Source organism: Sceloporus occidentalis, unplaced genomic scaffold (assembly GCF_023333645.1).
Source record: "Sceloporus occidentalis isolate IW3139 unplaced genomic scaffold, rSceOcc1.0.p SCAF_4, whole genome shotgun sequence".
In the NCBI taxonomy this organism is placed as follows: Eukaryota; Metazoa; Chordata; class Lepidosauria; order Squamata; family Phrynosomatidae; genus Sceloporus; species Sceloporus occidentalis.
The window spans coordinates 198,224,078-198,251,933 of NW_028316984.1; the positions used below are offsets into that span (position 1 = coordinate 198,224,078).

The 27,856-nt window shown below is 43.5% G+C and overlaps 1 protein-coding gene across 1 annotated transcript; it reads left to right on the plus strand.

Moving 5' to 3' along the window:
* Positions 1–187: 187 nt before the first annotated feature.
* On the plus strand, positions 188–27,856 carry ATG14 (autophagy related 14). The gene is made up of 10 exons (XM_089522845.1): positions 188–477; positions 13,094–13,156; positions 13,252–13,294; positions 16,267–16,348; positions 17,348–17,585; positions 18,910–19,139; positions 21,089–21,206; positions 21,960–22,050; positions 22,166–22,251; positions 24,012–27,856. Exons 1-10 carry the CDS (start codon positions 218–220, stop codon positions 24,319–24,321), a joined length of 1,521 nt encoding a protein of 506 aa, XP_089378971.1. The 5' UTR covers positions 188–217; the 3' UTR covers positions 24,322–27,856.

Here is a 27,856-nt window from a genome sequence, read left to right on the forward strand (position 1 = left end):
CCTCTTCTCTCTAGTAACCTTCCTTTAACGCGTCATCCCAATCCCCGCCCCTTCTACGTCACTCTGTTCCAATAGCCCCGCCCACCCCTACCTCCTTTAACCCCGCCCCTATTACGTCATCCCTTCCCCTGACCCCGCGCATTCGCTCTTCCTCCTTTCCCATGATGCTCCTGGTTGAAAACAAAGTCCCACGTGACCGGCGGGCGCCCGCGGCAACATGGCGTCTCCCAGGAGCGGCGGTCGGTCGGGGCCTAGTTGGCGGAGGCCCGGCGGCGGCATCAGTAGTAAGGCTCCCGCCGTGGCCTGCGCTGTCGCTGAAGGAGCGGAGGCGGCTGAGGCGGCGGAGTCCGGGGCGGAGGGGCTGTACGTGGCGGTGGAGCGGTGCCCGCTATGCAACACCACCCGCCGCCGCCTCACCTGCGCCAAGTGCGTCCGAGGGGGCGACTTCGTCTTCTTCGACGGACGGGACTCGGAGCGGTGGGTCTCCCTAAGGAGAGGGGCCTGGGGGTGGGTTGGCCCCATTAGGGCACCCTGGGTGCTGGGTGCTGGGTGCCATTGCCCTCCGTGTTCGCCAGGGTTAGGGGCACAAGGCCCCCTGGATATGGATACACCGCCAATAAGAAAAGCACTGTGTTTTAACCCAAGAGGACGCCTCTCTAGGGACCTCTGGGTCCTCCAGACAGACCCTGGCCCTGGAACTGCGCTGGAGGAGCCACAAAGGCCTGTCTCTAGGTCTTTCAGGGCAACTTGTAGTTAAAGCCGAGAGTAGAGTTGCTTTGGAGGAGCTAGATATTGTTAGAGGGAACACGTGAATCAAATCCACAAATGACCAAAGCGCAAACGTGGAGGGATGAGTGTATATGCTTTGCAGCCTTGGCTATGTATATATACCCCACTCACCTCCGTTGCAACAGTCTCTGGAGATGCTCATAGCCACAGATGCCGGCAAAACGTCAGGAATACACTTTTCTAGAACATGGCCACATAGCCCCAGAGACCCACAAAAGTCTCTGTTGTTGTTGTTGTGGTGTGCTCTCAAGTCATAGAATCACAGCAGTGGAAGAGACCCCAAGGGCCATCCAGCCCAACCCCATTCTGCCGTGCAGGAACTCTCAGCCGAAGGACTGGGGCCCGGAGCAGATTCCACCTCAACAAGAGGAAGAACCTCTGGAGATGTTTCTCAGTGGAATATGGTGGGGTCTCCCTTTTTGGAGGTTTTTAAACAGAGGCTGGATGGCCATCTCTCAGGAGTGCTTGGATTGTGGCTTCCTGCATGGCAGAGTGGGGCTGGACTGGGTGGCCCTTTTTGGGGGCTCTCCAACTCTATGATTCTATGGTTCTAAAACGATAACTCTTACTGGAGAGAGTCATGCTTTGCAATCCTGATGCAGTCGTGTCTCATGATCTGGGACATTCTACTTCCATTATGCAACTCTCATACCGGATGGCAACAAAGTATAATGAATCTACATTGGTTCCCATAGAATCACTGAAACATAGAATCCTTGAGTTGGAAGAGGCCCCAAAGGCTATCCAGACCAATCACATTTGGTTATGCAGGAAGACACCATCAAAGCACTCCAGAGAGATGAGCCATCCAGCCTCTGCGTGAAGACCTCCAAGGAAGGAGACTCCGCTACACTCCGGGGGACTTTGTTCCACTGTCAAACAGCCCTTACTGTCAGGAAGTTCCTCCTAATGTTGAGGTGGAATCTTTTTTCCTCCAGTTTGCATCCACTGATCCGGGTCCTAGTCTCTGGAGAAGCAGAAAACAAGCTTGCTCCCTCCTCAGTATGACATCCCTTCAAATATTTAAACAGGGCTGTCATATCACCTCTTAATCGTTTCTTCTGCAGGCGTTTCCAACTTATCGCAACCCTAAGGTTGCTAGAAGAAGCTAGAGAAACAGAATGGTTTCCAACTGGCAGGGATACATTTGATCACCATACTTAGAATCATAGGGCCATGCAGAAAGACACAATCTGACCCAAGAGGTGGCCATCCAGCCTCTTTTTAAAAACCTCCAGAGAAGGTTTGTTCAACTTGTATGCAGAAAGTATACGAAGAGCAGGGGTAGACTCAGAAGAAGTGAAGATAGGAGGAAAGAACATCAATGATATAAGATACACAGATGACACCATAATACTAGCAGAAAACGTCATAGAGTAGGAACAGCTACTATGGACAATCCAGGAAGAAAGTGAAAAGGCAGGCATACTGCTGACCATAAACAAAATAAAAGTAATGACCACAGAAGATCTACACAAATTCAACGTCGGCAATGAAGAAACAGAATAGCAGTAGTTAAAGATTTCCTGTTGCTTAGATCAAACTTTGATCAGAACAGAAATAGGAGTCAAAGAATCAGGGATGGAGAGGCTAGCCATCAAGCCATTGTATTCCCCATTGCCATGCATGGATGTGAGAGCTGGACAATGAAGAAAGTGGATAAGAAGAAAATCAACTCGTTGGAAAAGAGTGTGGAGGTTACTGTGGAAAACCAGAAAGACAAACAAATGGGTCCTTGAACAGATCAAGCCTGAAGTTGTCCTGGAAGCCAAGATGATCAAAGTGAAGCTGTCATACTTTGGCCGCATCATGAGGAGACATGAATCACTAGAAAAGGCAATGATGCTAGGAAAGCTAGAAGGCCCCAGAAAGAGATGAAGACTGCATCCCAGAGGGATAGACTCAATCAGTGAGGTCATGGGCCTAAAACTACATGGATTAATCAGAAGAGTGGAGGACAGGGAGCCTGGAGATATCTCATCCATAGGGTCACTATGAGTTGAGGTGGGCTCAGGGGCGGCTAACAGCAACAACAAGGCAAACCATCATGATGTTTTCTTGACAAGTTTCATCAGAGGAGGTTTGCCATGGCCATCCTCTGAGACCGAGAGAGTGTGACTTGCCCAGTGGGTTTCCATGGCCCAGTCAGGTCCAGAGTCCTAGTCCAGTGCTCAAACCACTATTTGGAGCGCTTCTCTGCCATACAAAGGAGAGTGTAGCATCACAAAGGATGGAAGCAACTTGGGTATCCAGGGGATCATCTCCTTTTGTCTTGGAAATGGAACTTAAAATGTTTTATATCCTGGCCATATACCCACATGGCCAGTAGGTGGAAGGGCCTCCCTGAATGAATGTCCCTCCAATACCACCTGAACTGAGAATAGACACATCTTGACAAAATGCAGGCTTGTGACTAAGGTTGTCTTAATTTTTCCCCCTCCTGCATGCTTTTTAATATCTTTGCCTGATGAAGAAGCCAGTGGAGCTAAGAACGTTTGCGCATTTTGTGCATTTTGGTTGATCCAATAAAGATATCACTGTTTTGTGGGTCTTAGAAGCCCACTCACATCGTCCTTCACTATTGTCTCTCCTAAGTAGAGCTCATGGCAGTTGTAATTGAAATATTGTAGGGAGATCTTTGCCCCCCCCCCCAAGAGCCCCCCAGAATGGCCCGATGGCTTCAGCTATGCTTGTTTGGTTACTTTTACCAAGTGGAATTCAGAATTACACTGTGGACGGTATCTCTCAATTATCACAGCTAATAACTAGTCAGGCTGTTGATAACATTTGATCCTTCACTACAAGTTTATATGAAAGAGAGCTAAGAGAGCCAGGCTTAGCCTCTGTGCAATTATCACTTGGATGCCCTGAAATATAAATAATGATCAGGAAGATCAGCAGTTCAAGCACTGTTTTGGTTGTGTGCTTTCCAATCCTGAACTCTGCAATTTGCTACTGCAAGATGAAGTGATGGCTGGCAGTTTGGATCACCTTTAAAACAGACTATTAATGAAAGATAAGGCTATCAGAGGTTACTAATGATGAAAATGTTTATATGCTACAACTATTACCAGAATATGCTTCTGAACACTAGTCCCTGGACAGGGTGCTTCTTCACATATGTCCTGCTTTTGGGCTTGTAGGCATTGGTTGGTCACTATAAGAAGAGAATGCTGGCTCAGTAGACCTTTGGTTTGATGCACCAGAGTTGCTCTTTGTTTTTAACACCAGAACAGTGGTTGATTTTCTGCCTTCTGTCTTGCATCTTGAAGAGGGAACAGGTGCTTGTCCATTGACTGTCATAGGGTTGGGGGAGTTCTAGATAATTTAGTCCAGTCCGCTCCTGCATTTGATGAAAGAAATCCAGCAATAGATCACCAATATAATGTTTTCTAGCCTAAGTACAGGGGAGTACATAAACCTTATAATTAATCAATTTTGTTATCAAAATATTCCTACTATTAATTTTAATTAGTCTTCATCTGACATTACTCTCTTTAACCCAGTTATATCTGGTTCTGTTCTCTATAGCAGCGGAGAACCATCCTTCAACTTTTATGTTTCAGTCTTTTTCAGGCTGAAACATATTTTCAGTCTTTCTTTGTAGGATTTGTGTTCTGTTTCATTGGCTATCTTCATTGCTACCTAAGGAGCACAAAGTATACCCGCTTTAGTGCACGGCAGATGTCTTTACGTTGCAGAATTTATAGTTATAAATAGCTTGGGTGGTGTTTAGTAATACTTCTGGCAAGTGTCCTATTTATACAAATAAAGGGCTTGGAGGGAGGAGGAAGAGGCCAGCAAGACAGACACCTGCTTGGAATGTTAATCCCTAGTTTTGCTGTAGTACCTAAATGTAAGAGAAAAGTCAGCATCTAAACAAACTTGCTAGGCTTCTTCCCAAGAGGGCTCTTTTAGTTACATGCGCCCTAGGAACTAGAGTACTCCTACAAAGTGTATTTGGGGACATGTTTCTCTTCTTGGAAAACAAGAGCTACAAGGGAGATTGGATATCTTTCTTTGGAACAGGGTTTACTTTGGAGGTATTTGTTGTTGTTAACCATCCTCAACCCCTACTAAAAACGACACTGTAGATGGGACGTCTCCAAGGCCCCCCGTCTTTCACTGCTCTGCTTAGGTCCTGTAAATTCAGGCCCATGGCTTCTCTGATTAAGTCTATCCATCTGACGTCTCCATAGCATTGAGCCATGCCAGTTAAAGCAATGTCAGACTGGATTATTTCTGCAGTGTGGATGCAGCCTTCGTTCCCCCCCCCCCCCGCCCCTGGAGAAATTCCACATTGAAAAACAGTTTCACAATTTATGCAATTATTCCAGCAATGAGGGATCGGGCTTTGAAGGTTTTGAATAAGACATTTCTGTCAGCTTTTCCAGGATCTGGGTTAAAATCAGGCAAAATTAACAAATTAAATTCAAAGCTTGGAATTGGTTTTGTCCTTTACATCTTTTATTACATGCCCTTAAGTTTTACCCTTGATTCATGCACAGGTCATGGCAAAATCCATAATTTTAGGTCCAAAACCAGTCCTTGATTTATACATGAGTATATATGGTGAGCATATGTGTTCACTTTAAAGTTGTTGTTGTTTATATGTAAATAAAATTGTCTGCATGTGTATGTGTGTCAATGCACCATAGATGTGCATAAGAGGGAAGCTTCTGACCTGTGTGTCTTGGAATGCTAGACTAAAGCCAGCAATTTCTGTGTTTTCTCCTATACCTGTAGTGGTGTCAGGACCATTTCCCAGTCAGTGTTACTAAGAAATTGTATGCATGTAAGAGGGAGGGAGACTGAGAGAAATAGCCAGTAAGATACATTGGTATTCCTAGTCTGCGATGATCATGTTGGAAAGACCCACATATTTGGTCTTTGCATTCAGGTTTTTCATTCACACATGCTGTTGAATAGCATAAGAGGACCTCATAGAAAATGGCCTGTCTTGCCACTGCAAGATGGACCCATGTGTGTTTCAGCTTAAGTATCCATTCACTTTCCATTAGCTAGAACTCTTGCCCTTAAAGTTTTATCACAATTTCAATTATTTTCCCTTATATTCATTCTTTCTCTCTCTCTCTCTCTCTCTTCAGCATTGGAGGGCATCTTGGATGGTTGTTCTGCTGCTCCTTAAGAATTTTAAATATTTTTGATACATTGGAAAGATAATGTTTTAATGCTGGTGGGGTATATAGATATGAAGTCAAAGAGTTGGAAGGTACTGCAAGGGCCAGTTAATCTTTGTCTCATCATGCTAGAATACACACCTAAAGCATTCCCGAGAGATGGCCATCCAACCTCTGTTTAAAGACTTCAAAAGAAGGAGAGTCCCCCACACACTCCAGGCCATCTATTTTGCAATCACATAGTTATTACAATTGGGAAGTTCCTTGTAATGTTTAGTGGGATTCTTTTTCTTGCAATTTGAGTCTGTTCATTCATTTCCTGGTCTCTGGATCAGAAGAAAACCAGCTTGTTCCGTCTTCTACATGAAATTTAAAATCCTGTAGTAAAGTTAGGAGAATAATGATATTTCCTTCTCTTTCCTTCTAGGCATAGTTCCCAGATGGAATTTGTCCTTGATCTACAAAGGGACGCTTATTCTTCCTGTTTGTCTCTGTGTTTTGGAACATAGTATCATTCCAGTATGAATGTCTGCCATGCTAAGATTGGTCAGGGAGACTCCGGCCTTCATAGTGGGCATTTCTTGTACAGACTGGAATTGCCTCTAGCAGAGATCTCAGCAGAAAACTTGCCACCTTTTGCTTTCTCAACATATAGATTATTAAGACTGGTCATTTATTTGATTCTAGGCTTATTTAAACAGCTTTGTATTATAACTTGGTTACAAAGGGATGCAAAATGGTGTCAGTTCTTCTTTGTTTTATCTCAGTAGAGCCTTAGATGCCATCATGTGTAAACTTAGCAAAAGGGCTTTGTGATTTACGCTGTCCCATTTTGCTGGTGGTCAGACCCTTCTACCCAATTGTGTGAACAGCTGCCCTGTTCTGTATTAACTTTCTGGTGTGTTGACTCGGAAGAAATTTGGGGAACAGCCAAAGATAAGTGGTAGAATACATGCATTTTCTGCACTAATTACCAGGTTCAGCCTTAGCACCTTCAGATAAAACATTTAGGCAGGAGTGTGGGAAAAGAGATTTCTCTCTCTTCCTGTGAACCTGAAGAGTCACTGGTACTCAAGAGTGGACAATGCTGAGTTGATTGGACTTAATGTATGTGTGTGTTGTGTGCCTTCAACTCGTTTCTGACTTATGGCAATCCTAAAGCAAACCTGTCATGGGGTCTTCTTGGCAAGATTTGTTCAGAGGAGGTTTGCCATGTGACTTGCCCAAGGCCACCCAGTGGGTTTCATGGCTGAGGTGGGAAGACTAATATAGAGTTGTCCTCTGTTTTCCCGGGGGAACTGTTCCGCCCCCCTCTCCGAAAACAGAAATCAACAATATTCAAGCCTTATTGACTTGAATGGTTGTGCGCCCTCACAGGCGTGCACCCCATTTTAAGTCCCTCCATTTGCCCCTCGTGAGTAAGCAAGGGATGCAGATTCGAAGTCCACACAAACAGAGGGGAGACTGTACATTTATAAATCTCTCACTGAACTCAGTGGGGCTTAGTCCTAAGTAGATACATGCTTGCTACTAGTGTGTGGTTGCAATTCCTATTTCTAAATTCTAAACTTCATATCTAACTCCAAAAATTTATATTTTTAATTATAGCTTTCTTGATTTGATGGCTCATGATAGGATTTGGAGAACTCCTCATTATGAGTCACACAAATCACACTTTGCTCTGAAACCTAGTGTTTGTTTCAGGAAGTGTCTTTCCTAGTCATTTTGTGTTTGTGTTTGACAGATGAGCTGGTTAACATTTAATTAGCTGGAATGATTCATTGTGTGGCAGGAAGTCCTGCAGTTAACAAAAACAGACATGTCCTTTTGCCCTTGACTTGTGCAATGTATTTTTGGTGTTGCAGCCTAATTATGGCAACAATGTCAGGGGAATGGGAAGATCATTTCCAGAAGGTAACAAAACCAAGTAGTGCATAATGGATAAAGACTGTAAGATGGGAAAGTTCTGCATTTAATTTCACCTCTGCCAGGAACTCCTTAGGAGCCCTGGAGCAAGCCCTCTGCAAGATGAATTGTGTAACTATGGCACGTTACAGACCGCTGAGAAGCAGCGGTCTGGCTCTGCCTCCGCTTGCAGCGTCCGGGAACCGCAGCCTTTAAACGGCACGGCTCCTGGACACTGCACAGAAGGAGCATGGAAATCATGCTCCTTCTCAGGCCCCGGAAGAGGCGCCGCGAGTGCCAAAGGGCGCACTCGCTGCGTCACTTCCGGTGCGCCACATGTGGACGCAGAGTGTCCGCTACGTCAAAATGGAGGTACCCGTATGAACAGGGTGCCGCCATTTTGTACAGACTGAGTCCATGATAGGGTAAGGGGTGTCTAGAAGAGACGCCCCTTTTTCAAACTGGGACATCCTCAGGACATCCCTAATGGCGGTTTGTAACCCGCCTATGCTTCACAGGGCTGTTGTGAAGGTTACTGATTTTTTTATTTGTTTAATTTAATCAATATGCTTATATGACATCTTTCTGACTGCTAGCAGACCTCTAACACTTCTAACTAAATGCAAATTGATCCATAAGTTAACAGCAGTGGTAGCATAAGATAACAGCAGTAGTAACATAAGAAGATCTGGAGAAAATGGAGGCTGGAAAATATCTACTCCCCTGGCCTTATAAGCAACTGTGGCTAGAGTATTTGTTCTTGTTCTAGTTCTAGAACATAGTGATCTAAATCAAATTGTTATAATCTCAAATAGAGGGTACCAACTGAATCAACTATTGACTTAACCAGATTCTAGTTCCCAAACTTTGGTCTCCAGGTGGTTTTGGACTTCAGCTCCCAGAAACCCCAGTCAGGTTGGCCAACTGTCAGGAATTCTGGAAGTTGAAGTCTAAAACAACTGGGTGACCAAAGTTTGGGAATTTCTGATCTAGTTGATTCATTGGATCTACTCAACTTGGTTCTAGTACATCTGGGCCACTGTTGGAAGCTCCTTAAAATGTGCTACCTATTAAAAACAACAACAACCCCCCTTGGGGGGAAAACACCCTTGGCTTTAAATCATATCATATACCTGCTGGCCACTAATGCTAAGCTTCCGATCAGCACCAGAATGGCCTGCTGGCAAATCCAGGTGGCACTGCTTCAGAGTGTTTGTCTTTCCTTTTTCCTTTGTATTTTTTGTGTTTGTTTTTCAGAGTATTTGATGCTTTCCCCCTCGCCCCTTTCATTAATGTCTCTATGACCATTATAAGGCAGGTCGGTAGTACAGTCATCCCTTCACATTTGCTAGGGTTAGGGGTAAAGGACCTCCATGAATGTGGAAAAAACACTATCCTTTTTATCTGAGAGAACACCTCTTTAGGAATCTCCAGGTCCTCCAGTGCAACTCTGTGGTAAATATCTGCCAGACGTTGATCATAGGATCATGCTGGAGGACCTATAAATGCCTAGAGATTTCTCTAGGAACTTCTAGGTTCTCCAGCACAACTCTATGGTCACCTTCCAGCAGAATTGCAGTGGAGGACTTAAGAGATTCCTAGAGAGGACATATTAATCAAAACCGCAAATAATTAAATCTGCAAAAGTCAAAGCTACAAATGTGGAGAGCCAACTGTATTATTGATGACCATCACATTTATTTCCATATTATGTGAGGAGAGTGAGGGGTGGGTACTTACCTCAGGCAATCTGTGGAAATGAAATTATGAATAGATTATTCAATTAGTTTGGTGTGATACACTTTGCATATCTGCGTAGCTTCTAACATTCACAGGAGCATACTTTGTGGAGTAATCTCCAAAGAACTGGTTTATATCCCAATGTGCTCTTTTTTTCCTGCCAACCAGTTTTAATGGTATATGGATCAGTTGCCGTCATGACAATAGAGAGAGCCTTTTGGGATTAAAATGTTTATAAATTGAAGTAACATGTTACAGCAAGCTGCTGCTTCATGTAGTCTTCCATTTCTCTCCCCATTTTATGATTTTATGTTGAAAAGTGTCATTTTTAATTGGCAGCTTACCAGGTCAAAGGGAACTGTTGTTGTGTGCCTTCAAGCAGATTCCAATTTATGACAATCCTAAAACAAACCTATCATGGGTTTTTCTGGGGCTGAGAGTCTGGGACTCAACCAAGGTCACTCAGTGGGCTTCCATGGAATCAAACCCTGGTCTCTGGAGCTGTAGTCTAACACTCAAACCACTATATCATGCTATTCCTCCAAAGGGAACGAGGATGCACTTATTTGTCCATTTTGCTCTTGGATTCTTGGTGGGTTTGACTGCTCAACAGATATTCATAACTTCCTCGGCTGGGTCCTTCAACTGTACTGTAATGGGAAGTTGTTGGGCTGTTAAAAAGCAGTTGTAATATAGTCATATGTCACTATTTGGTATTACCGGAAACATACAGGGTCTGCTGGAAATGAGAAAAGAGGAACATTGCATTTCTGTCCATTTTCACTCAGAAGGAAGCCTCCTTGTGTTCAGTAGGAGTTACTTTTGGGCATGTATGAATTTGTGCAACTCTGTGCACATTTATTGGCAGTAAGTTCCACTTAAGGAAGCCAGCATGGTGTAGTGGTCTGAGTGACCAAGGTTCGAATCCTCACTCAACCATAGGAACCCACTGGGTGACCTTAGTCAGGTCACATTCTCACAGCCTCAAAAGGAATTCAGTAGCAAACAATCTCTGAAGGAATCATGCCAAGAGAACTGTAATATAGAGAGCCAGTGTGGTTTGAATGTTGGCTTTTATAGCATATCACTATTGTTCTCTGTCACATGTGTTTTAAATAAACCCCACAGAGCTGACAATGTGGACCACTTACTTTTTCCCCCAGCCAGTTAACTGGTCTGCTGCTAAGCAAGAAATGTCAGCCAGGTGTCACCTCCTATGGTAAACAGAAACTCTGTTATCGTGGCTTTTGTACAGGTTCTGATGGCTGTGTTGGGCATTTGTATAGTTCAGGTGCAATACCTGTTACGCCACATTTTTTCAGTCAATTCTTTCAGCTCTGTATGTTTCTGTTTTGGGGAGAGCAGAACAAGCAACCTGGGTAGACTGAGTATGCAGTCATGACATTTAATCATACAACAAGTCTAGAAGATTGCCTTCAGTTTAAAAGACAACAAAGCTGCTTTGCCAGAGGAGCACTATCAATATTTGCACATATCCTGTAATCATAGAGTATACCTGGGTGTATCAGTGACGAGTTGCAGATGAGCACTTCAGGGCCACCTCTGGTGTAACCTCCTGTGATTTCCTAAGCGTTTGACAGCCGAGGCACAACCGGTTCTGGGATTAAAAATAAAAACATCTTTTTTTCCTGTTTTGCACTCACTAAAAACCTGTTTGGTGAGCATGTGTGTAAAAGGGCATGTGAACTTTCAGTCATATTGCCAATATGCAGATGTGTTAAAAGGTCGGTTGGTTTTATTGTTAGTAAGTGGATTCTCCTGCCACCCTTTCCCCCACTAATACTATATTTAAATTTTACAACTGTACATGAATCAATCTGAAAATGCTACCAAAACATAAAAGGCAGGAATTTCTCTTGATGGAGACATGATATTCCATAACAAATTTAAATGTACACGTTTTGAATGGAAACTGAACTGAGAAGAACAGTGGTGGGGAAATAAATTACTGTTTAAATATAATATTGAACATGCACTTTTCAGTTACTGTTTTCTTAGAATCGTAGAATCATAGAGTTGGAAGAGACCGCAAGAGCCATCCAGTCCAACCCCCTGCTATGCAGGAAATCCAATCAAAGCATCCCCAATAGATGGCCATCTAGCCTCTACTTAAAGACCTCCAAGGAAGGAGACTCTTGCTTGGGCTTGCAACATTAATAAACATGTCTGGAAACTCATGGTTTTCTAGGTCAGGTGGGATGATTTCAATCCTTGCACTGTTGTATTTTCCTCTCAAGAATTAACATGCCTTCTTGTTGAAGATATAAACAGTCTAAAGCAAGAGTGCATTTTCCAGGATCTTATTATTGTTATTATTACAGTTTATTTATATAGCGCCGTAAGTTTACACAGCACTTTACATAGTCATCAATCAAAATACAGATAAAACCTGCCTACGGTGTACAATCTAAAATCAAAAGCAGCAAAATTATAAAATAACAACTTATAATAATACAATATGTAAAAAAATACATAGCAAATAACAGTAGGAATCTAATAACATGGCAAATCACACTAACAATAAAAAGAGAAGAAATAGATAGCAATTCACAGCAATAGTAAAAAATGCATAGCAATTAACATGGCAAAACAGGTACAATAGGATATTAATTCATCTCTTATCAATCATAGAATTATAAAGTTGGAAGAGACCCTTCCCAATGATCATCTATTGCAAGTCCCTGCTAATGCAAAAATCTACTGCTATAATATACTGAGTGGTGAACGTTCAACTTCAGTTTAAAAACATCCAACAAAAGTGTTTTAAAGGCATAGTTCAGCTGGTTCAGTGAATCTGGGCCTGTGCCCTTCTTGAGAATGTAAGAGGTGATTGGCTGGATCAGGCCACCTCTGCAATCAAAATGGTTACCCCAAAATTAGCCATGGCCTTTGATGGGCCAGTAATATCTTCTGCCATTTCTACTCTAAATTAAGCCAAATGCTGTGAAATCGGGGTGGGGTATATGTGAGCTGTGTGGCCCATGGGCAGTCCACAAAATCTGTGTAGCCCCAGAGCCTCTCAGACATCTGTGCTTCTTTTAAAGTTTTTTTGGACCAAAAAAACAATATGGAGAATTGGTTGTTGGGGTACAGCTTTACATTCAAATGTTGTTTTCTCTCCCCTCCCCCTCCCCTTTCTAAGGGGCCAAAATAATATTTTGAGAAAACAAATTGACTTTTTGGTCAGGTCAAGTTTTGTGAAAACTATTTTGTGTGGCTTGCAAGGGTCCAGGTGACATGGATGTTGGTGGTAAATGGGGCAGGTTTAGTTGTTTGACCTCTGTCGCTGTCCAACCTTTTTCTGGCATAATTTCATTCATCTTGCCACCGCTAAAGTTGATAGATATTTTCTGTCTTACATATTGAACACCTACAATTCTCAAAAGTGTTTTGTGCAGAGATTAAAAGTTACAGTTATGAGCCTGACAGCAGGGTCTGCTTTAGCCACTACATTCTCGTGGACTAAAAGACCTCATCCGTATATTTTTTGTTTCCAGGTTTTCTGAAAAGAAGGAGAGATTAAAGCACCTTAGAAACAAGCAGCATGAATTCCAGTCCCAGTAAGTGCCAATTCTGTTTTGCATCGTCTTTCTGACCTCTGATGTTTGCTAGTGTGATTCTGCTTGCCAGCTAATTTTCTCTTCACTTCTTGTAGGTTATTAAAAGCTATGGAGGGGAAATGGATAACTGACCAGCTGGTGAGTCCTTATGAAGCCTTCCAGTTCATATTTAATTGGAGCTGCATCGCTCATTGCTTTGAGGGATGGTACTTTTCCCCTGCCCAGTCAGGCTCTCATGTGCACACTTTTGTAAAGGAGTGTGGGATTGCCCCATGGAGCAATTAACACTTTGCATTTATTCGGAGACATAGCTGTGTTAGTCTGGAATATCAATATGGCAACGGATCGTATATCACCTTTGAGACCAGCTGAGCGAAACAATTTGTACAACTTCTTTCTCTCAGTTAGTCTAAACCAGTGCTCACTAAACTGCTCTTCAAGAGATTTTGGACTTCATCTCCCAGAAGCCTCAGCCATATTGGCCAGTAGTCTGAGATTCTGGGAGCTAAAGTCCAAAATCCCTTAAAGAGCACAGTTTGGGGACAACTGGTCTAAACGGTGCAACAAGATCCCTTTGCAAGCTTAGCTTTTATATAGCATTTCCCCCCTAAAGGTTCAAAACACAGTACAGTGCTCTCATTCTCCATTTTAATTAAAATGAAAGTAAATAATTAAGAGGAGATGAAATACAACAGATAATGGATTTCAGTCTTTTATGATGAGATTATATTTCCCCGAGTTGAACAGCACAACCACAATTCCTGTATTTTAAAAATGAAGACTAAATGTTCATAAATTTGATGAATGCCTCACATCAATAAAAACAAAGGTTACTGTTACCTGAGCATGTTGTTAACCAATATAAACCTGTTGGCTGAAGTTCTAGATTTCCAGTGGTATAAAATAACCAGTATAGCTTATCCAGTTTTTCTGTTTGTGAGCCGTGTCCAAATGGCAGGGCCTATGATTTAGTAATAATAATAATCTTTATTTCAGCCAACAGGCCATAAGACAACAAAGTGTGTATAAAACGCATAAAACATATAAAACTTATAAAAATGGGGCTATAGAACAGATATTCATGACGTACTCGTACCTATGATTTAGGTCATGGGTGGGCAACTGTATGAAGGCCAGGGTCAGTTTTCCCCTGCAGTGATTCTAGGGTCCCCCTCCTCCTTCTGAGTAGGATGATATCTCTAGAGATCATCTATTTGAACTGCCACCACCCACTGATTTTAACACACACACACACCCTTCACTAATAACTCAGTGGGACATTATTAAGGAGGGAACTGGCTTGTTTTCTGCTGTTCCAGAGACTAGGATCCGGAGCAATGGATGCAAGCTACAGGAAAAGAGATTCTGCCTCAGCATTAGGAGGAACTAATGTAAGGGCTGTTTGACAGTGGAACACACTCCCTCGGAGTGTAATGGAGTCTCTTTCCCTGGAGATCTTTAAACAGAGGCTGGATGGCCATCTGTCGGGGATGCTTTGATTGAGATTTCCTGCATGGCAGGAGGTTGGACTGGATAGTCCTTGTGGTCTCTTCCAACTCTATGATTCTATACTGGGGAACTTGACTTGTTCTTTCCACCTGACTCTGCAGGGGCAAATACACACACACTGAGCAAAAGGCACATGAAAAGAGTGTGGGGGGAAAGGAGTTCTGTGAAGGAAGCTTTATTCTAAGTAAGGAACATACATATCCAAAGAATATCTCATCCCGGATATTCCTCCAAACAATTATTCAGAAAGTTACAGTAGCCTAAATCGTATTCAGCCAAGATTGAAAAGAACCATAATTTCCCTAACACATCTGTCTACAACATTTTCCTATTCTGCTCTCAGTAAAGATTAGATTTAGAGTCCTGGATGTTCGTGGAGGAAGCTAGGAGTCTGGATGCCATTGTCCAGTCTTGACCAGCTTTCCTAGTCTCAAAGTATCACTTTGTTCTTTTCTTGCTTTGTGGTATCCTGAGGGTTTTATAAGCTCCGGCACATCACTTCAGCTGGTCATTTCATTGGGCAATTGTCTCCTCTGTGTTACTTTGTGTTATCTTCTAGGATACAGCCCCCAATGCAACTTCAACATAATAATAATAATAAGAAGAAGAAGATTTATTTATATGCCGCCCAATCACTGGGAATCCGGGCAGTTTACAACAGAGGGGATAACAAGATGGTTCCCTGCCCTCAGGCTTACAATCTAAAAGACATGACACAAAAGGAGAAGGGAATGGTGGGGGGGGGGAGGGGATCAGGTCCAGCATTCTTCTCTCCCTCTAAGGCCTGGACCAAGGCGGATGGACTAGAGGGAGGGCTCTTTTTCTTTCATACCTCATTAAGCCTTTGTTTACCTGGAGAGGAGACTATATTCCTGAGCTGTGTTGCCCAGATATTGGCAGAGCCCCAAAGACTACAACTCCGCTAACACCAGAATTCCTCCATTTTTCTTAAGAGTATCTCTCAAAACGGTGACTGGGGTAATGACACTTCATGTCCTGTCTCCATTTTGAGAAGTATTTCAATGAAAATAGAGTTAGGGCAGGGTGGGATGTGTAGTCTGGGTTGGTGATGATATTTTTTTTGTCTGTTTTATATTGGGGGGGGAAGCATGGCGTTTGTACAGTTTTTGGCCCATCATTGCCTGAAAATAGTGCAATTAAAAAAATATAGGGTTTTGAAGGACTGGTATGGGGCTTAGGGGCCACATGTGTCCCATGGGCTGCACTTTCCCCACCCTCAATACAGGTTGCAGGACAATTTGGTAGAGGAAATGTATTGATGTATATTATTACTTGCTTCCAGAAGGAAAATGCTCATGTACAAAGCCAAAATGCAGCATGTTCCTTTAACTATGGCATTATGCCAGCCTCAAGATAGATCAAGGATATTGTGGTGACAATGTTTGTCTTTTCTGTGATTTCATAAACCTTTGGGTTGTTGTTGCTGCTTCCAGCCAAATTCATATACAGGTGCGACCAAAGAGGAATAGACCCAGTTCTGCCCCACCTACTTTGAGCCTTGGGGCAGAGATAACTCTTTGATGCTAAGAATGCTAAAACAGGCTGGAACAGTTTCTGCTACTTTGCTCCCTTTCTTTCAGAGGTGGAAAATAATGTCTTGCAAGATGAGAATTGAGCAGCTGAAGCAAACCATCTGCAAAGAAAACGAAGAGATGACAAAAAGTAAGTAGTGATCGTGGAGTAAAAGACTCAGCTGATCTTAACTGCAGTTCCTGTTTTCCCCTACCCTGGTGTAGCCCAGTCCATTTGCAAAGTGTGCTGCATAATCTTAGTATTCCTCCAAATCTTACTGGGGCTCTTTTATCTGATTGTCATTTAGGATTAGCCATCTTGAGTACCATTATTTATTGGTAGCAAAAGGTGAGTTATAAGTTTAATACTCCAGTAATGGTGGGCATGACTCAGTACCCTAAAGGTACCAGGTCCTATGTAAAGTCAAAGGCTTTCATGGCCGGCATCCATAGTTTTTTGTGGGTTTTTCAGGTTATGTGACCATTTTCTAGCAGAGTGCTAGAACATGGCCACGTAACCCGAAAAACCCACAAAAAACTATAGTACCAGGTCCTGTCTGATCTTGGAAGCTGCTGGGGGGGAGACTGCCAATGAATACCAGGTGCTGCAGGTGATAATTCGGAGGAAGGAGCTGGCAAAACCACTCTTGAGTATTCCTTGCCTAAGAAAACCCTATGAAATTCATGCAGACACCATAAGTCACCGGGTGACTTGAAGGCACACATAAAATATGATGGCTAAGGGGCTTTAAGGGCAGGTTTTCTTAAGTTACCAGTCTTGGCCCTGGGCTGGCAATTGGTGCATTCCATGGTGGACTCTCTGCATATGAAGTTAACTAGCCCTGATTGGCACTAGTATGAATTGAGGGAATACCCTCTGGTATTCCCAGAATCCTCTGCTATGTACCAACTTTCAAAGCAGAATAAATTGCTCATTACTCTGTTCCAAGTCCAGATTCATGCCAACAAGGGAGGGGAAAGGAACCCTTCGATCACAAATAAAAACTGCTTCTGAGTAAGGGAGCAACAAAACCAGTCTCGTTTTGGTTCAACTGCCATCATTGAACCCTTACTCTCAGCCCCATTTTGGGAGAAAGGCCAGATATAAACTAATTGAAAAATAAACAAAATAAAATCACTACTGTCCTAGATTCCGAGTGGCTCCTCAGAATTAGGGATGAGAACCAGAAGCTTTACCGCCGGGCCCAGCGCCACCAGGAAAAGAAGGAGAAGATCCAGAGGCACAACCGCAAACTGGGAGAGCTGGTTGAGAAGAGGAACTGTGACTTGAGAAACCAGCATGAGCATCTGGCCAACCTTCGGCGGTCGCACATCCTAGAATTGACTTCAGTCATCTTCCCTATTGAGGAGGTGAAGATTGGCATGAGGTAGGGAGGAAGCAGCAGCATAATGAGTGTGATCAGTGGCGTGTTCAGGAGATGTCTGGCTTTCTCTGTCTGCAAGACAGAAAGGGTTTCATCTGTACAGTAGTCCCTCCCGATTCATGGGGGATCCGTTCCAGACACACCTCTGCACGCGCAAGTTGGAAAAACTGCAAATATTCAAAGCTCATTGGTTAAAATGGGCATGCACTCATTTTGTCCCTCCTCGCTTGCTGTCCACAAAGGAACAAGGCCACAGACTCCAAGTCTGCAAATAGGGAGGGACTAGTGTATATTCATTTGTTGTAGAGTTGGGTGCAGGAAAGCTGGAGACATTGGAAAGCAGCGAGAATCTGAGGATGAGGAAGCTGTGAAGGAAACTGTTATAGCTGCCTTCTTCCTATTTGTAATATAGCCAAATCCAAACCATGTTTACGTAGAAACAAGTGCCATTTGAGCACAGATCTTTCATTTCATTTTTGAAATGTTTTTCATGTTCATTACATTTTTATCTTGCCTTCCTTTCAAGCAACCTCAGGTATTCATCTGAATAACAGCAAGGAGTAGTTAATTACTAACACCAGGTCACCTTATTTGCTAAGTGGTTTAGCAAATTTCTTCTCAGCCCTGGGCAGGGAGCCAGTCGTGGGTGCAAGTGTGTGTCCTGGCACAGTTGGGAGGAGAGCATGCCCCGAGCAGAGGTTGAAAAGGTTATTTTTGGGGACTACAACTCCCAGTCTGGCTGGCTAAGAACTCCAGGAGTTCCTCTCCTCAAAAGGAACTCTTCCAAGCTCTATTCAGAGATGGAGTCTGAATCCATATTCTGCTTGAAGGGGGGCAGAATGATGTGTGATGAGTTTGGGACCCTGGTGAAGTGGCAGACCAAGGGGAGAGTCAACATGGGGACAGGGGAGTGACAGGCTGGCAGAGGCAGATAGAACAGATGAGGAAGCTGCACACAAAAGGCCAGAGTTTTGTTTCTGCTCAGGTAATTGGAAGCATTTATTACCATGCATAGGATGCTCCCAGCATCACTTTTCATAGAATCATGGAATTGTAGAGTTGGAAGAGACCACAAAAAGGGCCATCCAATCCAATCCTCTGCCATGCAGGAACTCTCAGTCAAAGCATCCTTGACAGATGGCTGTCCATCCTCTGTTTAGAAACTTCCAGAGAAAAAGCTTACATCAATTGTTTCAGGTCCTATTCTCTGGGGCAGCAGAAAACAAGCTGCTCTCCTGTCTTGTGGCTCTCTTGTCACTGTTGGATTTGGTCTGCTTGGTCCTGGATTTAGGAGTCCCTTGGTATCAGTCTGGTGCTTTTCTTCCAGGGACCCTGCTGATGTGTCCTCTGAGAGTGACAGCGCCATGACATCTAGCACTGTGAGCAAGTTGGCAGAAGCCAGGAGGACCACTTACCTGTCCGGGCGATGGGTGTGTGATGATCACAATGGAGACACCAGCATCAGCATCACAGGGCCTTGGATAACCCTTCCCAGCAACGGAGATTACTCAGCTTACTACAACTGGGTGGAAGAGAAGAAAACCACTCAAGGGCCTGGTGAGTAAAGAGCTGGCCAGGTGCATTATTTGTTATTTAGAGCCTGTTGAGGATGCTTGGGTGTCACCTCATGCCCAGTTCTGCACTCAGAATAACTTGTGCAGACAGATGTAGAATATTAGAATGCCACAATGCAGGGAAGAGAGCCAGTGTGGTGTAGTGGTTTGAGTGCTGGACTATGATTCTGTAGACCAGGGTTCAATTCCCTACTTGGCCATGAAATCCACTATGTGACCTTGGGCAAGTCACATGCTCTCAAAGGAAGGGAAAGACAACCCCATTCTAAACAAACCTTGCCAAAAAAAATCCCATGATGTGATCCCCTTAGGGTCACTGTAAGTTGGAAAGGACTTGAAGGCCCACAACAACATTGCAGAGAAGTTGGAGAAAGCATGGTAGTACTATTGACAGAGTTATGTGTGAGCCAAAAAGTTTCTAGATCTAGGATATGTGTGCAACAGCACAGTATTGCCTGCAGAAATCCCAAAAGTTGGAAGGATGTGTAGCTTACATTTCTGACAGCAGGGGATGCCTTCTGTATGTAAATCTAGGGCCTTTCCTCTGTGTCCTCCATAACTCCAGGACTTTCCTCTTGTGCAGAGGAGTTGTGCCAGTTACTCAGTTTATATAATTTATGTACATAGGTACCGGAGAGTGGAAAGACCATGCCTATAGAGCCGGTGTGGCATAGTGGTTTGGGAGTTGGACTGCGACTCAGGAGACCAGGGTTTGACCATGAAATCATAACAAGATGACCTTGGGCAAGTCACATGCTCTCAGCCTCTTCTGAATAAATCTTGCCATGAAAACCCCATGATAGGGTTGCCATAAGTTGGAAATGACTTGAAAGTACACAACAACAGTTCAATAGTTGTGGGAAGGTATGCCACCATCTTCCCAGATGCATCTGGTGTGAACACAGGAGAGGGCCTTCTTGGTGGCTGTTCCCAGGCTTTGAAATTCTCTTCCTGGAGAAGTTACACTGAAGCTGTCCTTGCTATCCTTCCATAGGGAAAGGTGAAGACTTTGATTTCAGCAGCCCTGTAGGTGACTGGTGATGGAGAAAAGACCTTTAATAATGTGATGTTTTGTCTGTGTTATTCATTGTTGTTGTTTTCTTTTAAAGGGCAGGCTTTTAATACCCTTAAATTATATTGGTAATGTAATTATATTTTAACTTGCATATGTTAAATTTTAGCTGAGCTTTTTTAAAAAATTGTAAGCTGCATTGAGTCCCAGGACTGGGGGAAAGAAGGGATATACATAGATAAAAGTATTAACAATGAAATAATATTTTTTAAAAGGAGGTAACATTTTTTGATGGGACATGTTATAGTTCCTTGTTCTGTCATGAAGAAAGCATTGGTGATACTTACAAGTACATAGGTATTTTGGGTTTCAGTTCTACCATATGTAGAAAAGAGGACACCAGTATTCCTATTGAAGTTGTTGCTGAGAGTCTTTGGATAGCGGAGATCACAGTATGTCCAGGGCAAAGAGCAGAAGGGCAAGGATCACTTTCCCTTACCAGAACCTTCACGGGCCTTACCCCTCAGAACAAGCCTAAATATATTTCTTTTCCTCTGCAGTCTTTATCAAAATGACACCAGGAAGTGATACTGTTTTTGAGAGGGACTGCAGAGGACAACGGAAGTAGCTGGGAGTAGTAGTCTTCTAGGGTGCTTTTGGGGTTGGAATGGGAATATGTTCTTCAGTTTTCACATGTTTGCAGAGGGTTCTTTGGGAGGAGATGATGGTGATTATTATTTGGGGGCTTAAGGGGTTTTGGTGGATTGGGGCAGGGCTTCAAGGACTCTAAACAGCAGTTTCCAGAAGTGGCTCACACTCTGCCCACCCATACCATCTGACATTGGGGAGAGAGCCAAGCAGCTGCTCATTCTGGCAAGTCCTCTTACAGGCTGTTGATGCTTTTCTCTCATCTGTTCTAGACATGGAGCATAACAATCCCGCCTACACCATCAGTGCTGCTCTGTGTTATGCAACTCAGCTGGTCAACATTTTGTCACACATACTTGATGTGAACCTTCCCAAGAAGCTGTACAACAGGTGAGTCTTCTCAGAGAAGCCCGAGGGCTTGTGCTCAGGAGCACTGTGGGACTTGACATCAGCCCATGTGGAAGGCACCGCCTTGAGGAAGGGTGCTCTTAACCATTGAAATCGGGAATGGGTGAAGTGTTGCCCTTCAGATCTTGCCTGGCAGGAACTCCCAGCAGCCCTAGCCAAGCTGACCGAGGGTGAGGAATGATGACACTCACAGTCCCACAGAATCTGAAGGGGCCCATAATTCCTACCTGATTTAATTAATCTTAAAACTGGAGTAGCCTCATAGGAGAAGATATTCCCAACGCTCCCTCTCCAAGCTGTCCATGTATACCTGTGGGTAACTACATGAACAGTTCAGTAGTGCTGCCTCGTTTGAGAAACCAGAGATCAAAACTGAGAGTCAAGTGTACTGTCCTCCCACTTATTGATGTGTACCTGCACGTTGTTTGTGACCTGTGGCAACCACAAAGTGCCACAGGGTTTTCTTGGCAAGGTTTGTTCAGACAGGTTTGCCTTCCTCTGAGGCTGAGAGCGTCTGACTTGCCCAAGGCCTGGTCTCCAGAGTCCAGGTCCAGTGCTCAAATCACTACACCACCCTGGCTGGCTGTCCTCCCAGTGGGTGCAGCAAAAAGCAACCATCGTGCCCAGTGTCGCTGGCTAGCAGTGCTAGAGCAAAGCCGCATGAAAGGGGAGATAGGTGGTGAGTCCTGCTCTTCTTTTCCCCCACACATGTGTGTGACTTTATGTGTTTTGCAGTGAGTTCTGTGGCGAAAATCTCAGCAGGAAGAAGTTCACATGGGCAGTGAAGAAGCTGAATGCCAATATCCTTTACCTTTGCTTTTCTCAGGTAAGGGACAAGAATTCTTTTTACTCCTTTCTCAGACAGCTTTGCATTTGTCCCTCCTGATCTTTGCGTGCCTTGCTTGACTGATATTTGGCTTTTTTTCTTCTCGCTTTTCTAGCATGTAAACTTAGACTTCCTGCACCCTCTGCATACGCTCAGGAACCTGATGTACTTGGTCAGCCCTGAGACCGAACATTTGGGAAGGTAAGAGAGAGCCTTTCACCTCTTGGGATCCTTCCTTCTGCACTCTGGGTCTTCTTTTCTTACTTCTGTCTCTGTCCTGTGCTTCCTTTTTCCTGGCACAGCTTTTCTCTCATTTCCCCTCTCCTCCCACCTTCCTTTCCTCCTCCAAATCATCCCTGGTGGGTCCACGCTGACAACCACATCTCAGTGTTAAATTGCCTTACACTGGATCTGCTCTGACTACAAGCCCAGCAATGTCTAGTTTTGGAAATTTTGAAATCATTGCAGGGTTCACGGGATTTCCCCCCACATTTTCTTGGAGTTGCAGTTATAAATTTTGGGAAACTGAAATACATGCCATGCTTATTTTTATGTGAAAGCTAAACTTTTTTATAGTTTTTTAAAATTGCTTTTGTAATACACAATGGGTTTTTTGTATCTGCTGGGGTTGGTTCCAGGATGCCTCATAGATATCAAAACCCATGGATGCTCAAGTCCCATTAAATACAATGGCATAGTAAAATGGTGTTCCTTATATAAAATGACAAAATCAATTATCTGTGGATAATTGAATCCATGGATAAAGAATTGGTTGATATGGAGGGCTGACTTTAAAATGTTTCATTCATAATTTAGCACATAAAATTGTACTATTTTGGTGTATTCATGAAAATTTAAAAATAGAAAAGCCTTTGTTTTGTGCATGTAAAATTATTAGTACAGTCGGCTCTCCACATTTGCAGCTTTGACTGTTTTGAGTTTGATTATTCACAAATTTAATTAATATGTTCTTTCTAGGAATCTCTAGGTCCTCCACCTTGATTCTATGGTCAACGTCTGCCAGAAATTCACCACAGAGTTGCACTGGTGGACCTAAAGGAACACTTCTCTAGGCATTTGTAGGCCTTCTCTAAGCATTTGTAAGGGGGAGGCATACTTTGCCTATAGAATGTACTGGAATCATTGTTTTCTAGTCTCTCTTCACACACATCTTCATATTATGCAATTTCTGGCATGTGAAGGTAACAAAACTTTGCCGTAAAAAACTTTATCATTCTATTCTTAAAGAGAAAAATAATTCAATTTTTAAAATACAGTCGGTTCTCAGTATCCACAGATTCTTTATAAGGGACACAATTTTATTCTGCCATTGTATTTAATGGGACTTGAGCAGCCATGGATTTTGGTATTCATGAGGGGAGGGGGGAGTATATGTCCTGGAACCAAACCCCAGCAGAAACCCAAGGCTTCTTGTTTTTCTAATGGAATGAGACTTATTTTCCCAAAATTGTTTCAGGGATTTTAAAAAAGTGTACACTTCTTTACTTTGTGCAACAGAAGCCAACAAAAGATATCTGACTCCAGACAAGAGCTTGAATATTTTTGGCTTTTATCCAGCCAAAGAAGAGATGGAAACTTGCTCTGTGTGTAACCTTATCCTTTCTGAGCATTCTCAGTTTTTTGCAGCCTTGCTGAGGCGGTCTGGGTTTTTTTTTTGGGGGGGGAGGGGAGGGGGGAGGCAGCCCTTTCCCTATAAGTCTCTGTAATTCTGCCAATCCTTTCAGAAACTGTTCCTTCCTTATCTGTATTTTTGTTCTGGAACATTGGTTTCTGATGCTGCTCTTTGAGTAGACTGCCCCACCAAGTCATCAGTGTTCCTTTTGACAAGCTCTGACCCTTGAGTTTGGCTTTTTCAGTTCTAATAACAGCCCCACAGGCCTTTGACCCAAAAGAGTCTGAAGTAAAACATGTTTTTCAAGAAGCTTTTTAAATCCCCTCAGATCTGGTCCATTTGAGGTCAGTGCCGACCTGGAGGACTCGATGGAATTTGTGGACCCTAGTGGTGCCGGCGAAACGGACGAGAGTGGTGACGAACACATCAGCGACGAAGAGACGGACCTGGGGACGGACTGGGAGAATCTTCCCAGCCCACGGTTCTGTGACATCCCCTCCCAGACAGCGGAGATGCTACAGAGTCAGGGCACGCAAGCCTCGCAGCCAATTGCTGCCAGCAGCAGTGCTGGGGGTATGATCTCCTCCGCGGCGGCTTCGGTTACCTCCTGGTTCAAAGCATACACTGGACACCGCTAAGGAACCATTAGACTCCATGATCCACCATCACTGTAGCTGACGTTTCCTATTCAGTTAAGTAGTGCCTCGAACAACACAAGGATCAGACTGCTAACTGCGTACTCCTAAATTTCCCAAGCTTGACTAGAGCGGTAACATTTATAAAGCCCTCCTGACCTACGTTTCAGACATCAGAAATGGGATTTGGGAAACCTGTCTGTTTTGCCAAGGAGAGAAGCAGGAGAATTATGTCTGAATTCTTGTTACATTTCTCGATTCTTTTCTCCCTCAAAAACGGAAGCAGACTTTGGGGCATGTAACTTGGTAATCATTTTTGAAGCATAAAGATATAGAAAGGGAACCAGTTTGAAAGTCAGGCCAAGGCATTAAGCCCATCCATCCTCTCTGATCAGATTCCAAGGGGTTCTCGGGTTTCTTTCTTTTTAAAATGTGTGAGTGCGTATGCGTGTGTCTCACAATGGACAGGAGAAATTTTACAGCACAAATGTACATTTCAGGACCCTTCTAGAAAGTTGTACAAATGACACATTTTTAAAAGTGGTTTCTAATCTCTGTTGCCATAATTTTAATACAGCAGATCATCATGGTTCTTCAGAACCAATAGATTTTTTTAAAAAGAAGATGATTGTTGGTAGGCTATGCCTTTTGGTGTGTATGCTGTTTCCATCCCGTAACCGATTTGTCTGAATGTTTCTCATGTGGAAATACCCACAGTTTGCAGACTACCCACCAGACACCAAAGAGCAGCTGGGACATATTGCCAAGAGAGAATGATCCTATTGCAGCCATCAGGATGGTTGTTTAACAAAAACTCACGTGACGAGGAGTTTCCTCGTTTGGTCACGTATGTTCCCTGTCTTGTGTATTTATGGAAAGCCAGCACTCCTTGGGTGGGAATGTTCCCTTCCTTCCCACTCAGCCAGAATGCCAAGCAGTCCTCTTCTTTCTCTTGAGTCCATCCAGCTTGGCCATTTCTCAGATGTAGCACAGCATACCTTGAACTTGAGGCCCTTTTTTCTATGTAGCTGAGCTTGCTACTGTGGAGGTCCCTTCTTCTAGTTCTGTCTAAGCTTTGATTTACATTTTAGGCCCTGAAATTTCATGGGGCAGGGAGTTGATTGTGGGACACAGCTTGGAGTATGCTGGCCCTTCCCCATGAAATATGAAGTGTGGGAATAGTTCATCAAGGCACATGCGTTTGGCAGCCAGCTTCTTGTCATTTTTCCCAACGAAAAGGATCCAGGCCTTAGTTTGTCACGTGTCAAAACTCCTCATTGTCCAGTGACACAGTGCAGCAACGGCTCTCATCACGGAACAGTAAGGAGCAGCATTGCGTGTGTGTTCTCGTTCATGTGTGATGCAACCTTCACATTTTCCTTGGTGGCCTCAAACCTTAGCTGTACACCTATCAATGCTGGTCTGAAAGATCCCATTGCCTCTTGTCCACTCCTCTTGGCAGCTAGTGTCTTGGCTGCTATTCTGTCCAGATGTCCAATATAACATGTAGTGTTGTTGCATGGAGAATCATTTCTGGGGGAGATCTATGTACTCCCAACAAGGAAGAAAAAAGCAAACAAATCAGGGTTTTTAGGCTGCCATTCACAGAACTTCCCAGCCAGCATTCTATGGTGTTCTGTGGTTGTGATCCACTATCTCTCTATAGAGATACGCTACACCGGCACTATGCAATCTCTCTGCAGAATAGCAACATTGTGTAGCACATGTCAATGACTTGGTGCTGTTGGGCAACATGCAACTGCAGTGCAGAGCCACAATGCACAACATTGCCACATGGGCAAGTCCACCACTGAAACTGTCAGCAGAATACGTCCATTGTGCCATGACAAACAATTCACCCCATGGGTGTAGGGTGACATCCATGTGTATGACACTAACAGGATGCAGCCTGTGAGTTGTGGTCCAGAAAAAATGTTTTATTTTCCCCACAATTTTTATAAAAGCTTTCTTGAGGTAAAAAGTTTTTACCATTGTCTGCCAGGGCCAGGGCCACACATAGTGGAAGGTGCTGTGGAATCGCATGTGGCGCATACAGGATGGAAATTGTTTCTGGTGTGCTCTGATGTTTCTCCCTGTGCCTGGAATAGTTATTTTGGAGGAATGGGGGTGGGTTGCATGAGGATCTAAGTAACTGTTTGACAGGTTTACCCTAACAGTTGTGGGAAAGTAAAGGGAAGCGTCCATCTTGTAGCTAAACCAAAGATGCCTGTATTTCTGTCTCCTGATTTTTAACATTTGGGTGCAGTTTCTCTATCCCACAAATGTTGGCAAGTGGCATAGTCCAGGTCACATCACTTCAGGCTCCTGTCACGTTAGTCGCAAGATGGAGGAAACTGAAATGGCCATAATGTGGGATTTATCCCCATGGATATTTGACCCCTTCAGATTGCCCTGCAGGTCTCCCATGCTGAAGAATGCTGTGCAAGAAAGATTCTTTTAAAAATAGGCACTTTATTAATTGTGAATGAGATGGGGCTACTTCTAGAGCTTGGAAAAGGAACTCTTGCTACTGCATATTTCAGTTCAGAGCTGTTGGACTAGCCCAGTGCCCTCATCTGTGTACATATTTTTATGTGTTTCCCTTTCTTCCCACTGTCATTATGTATTAATCTTTCTGCTTCTTATTTATGATTTGAGCATACCAAGTAAACCCTTCCTAATGTAAGCACGAGGAAGCCACTTTCCAGTTAATCCCTGGTTAACTGTGGCAGATTTTTAAATTCCAGCGTGCCATCCACTCTCTCCGTTCTGCCTTTTCTAGTGAGGCCTCTTTTCTGCAGGTGTGTGGCATTGAGCCATAATCCAAAGGTTCCTCCAGAGGATTGGCATAAGGTTGGTGGTGTTGCATCTTTTGCGGAAAATCTTTTCTAATGACTTTTTGTTGGGCTGACCTTTTAAATGTTTTTACACACAGACGGAACGCACTATCTGAAGTGGCTGGGAGTCTGTTTAAAGTTGATCTGCTCCTTGGTTGAAGATAACCAGCAGAGAATTTTGTGAGATCTTTCAGGACTCTTTCACACAGCAGAATTCTAGTGCTGTGATTCTGTTTGAAGCGCCATGGCTGCATCCTGTGAAATCTTGGGTTTATAGATTGGTGAGACATCAGAGAGTTCTGTGGCTGAGAATTCGGAGTATCAATTCCTAAACTACAAATTCCAGGATTGCATAGAAAGCAGCCACAGTAGTTAACATGGAATCATAATACTGTTAACTGTGTAGTTATAGTGATAACCCTCAGTTCGAAACCACAAAGAGAAGGCTTAGCACCTGCTGAGAATCTTTGCCCTAAAAGTAAAAGCCCAAAGCGGAGTATGTGCAATGAGGGTCTCACCCTCTAGAAATGAGTCCCACAAAAAGAATTTGAGGATCCCAGATCGTTTCCTCTCTTGGTCTTGTGGTGCCACTTTCAAACCAGTAGAGTTCAAACAAAACATGTGGGTGGTTGTTTTTTTAAAAAGGGGGAAAAAACCTTTATTGTATTACTGCAATAAATCTTTAACAAGAGTTTTCCTAA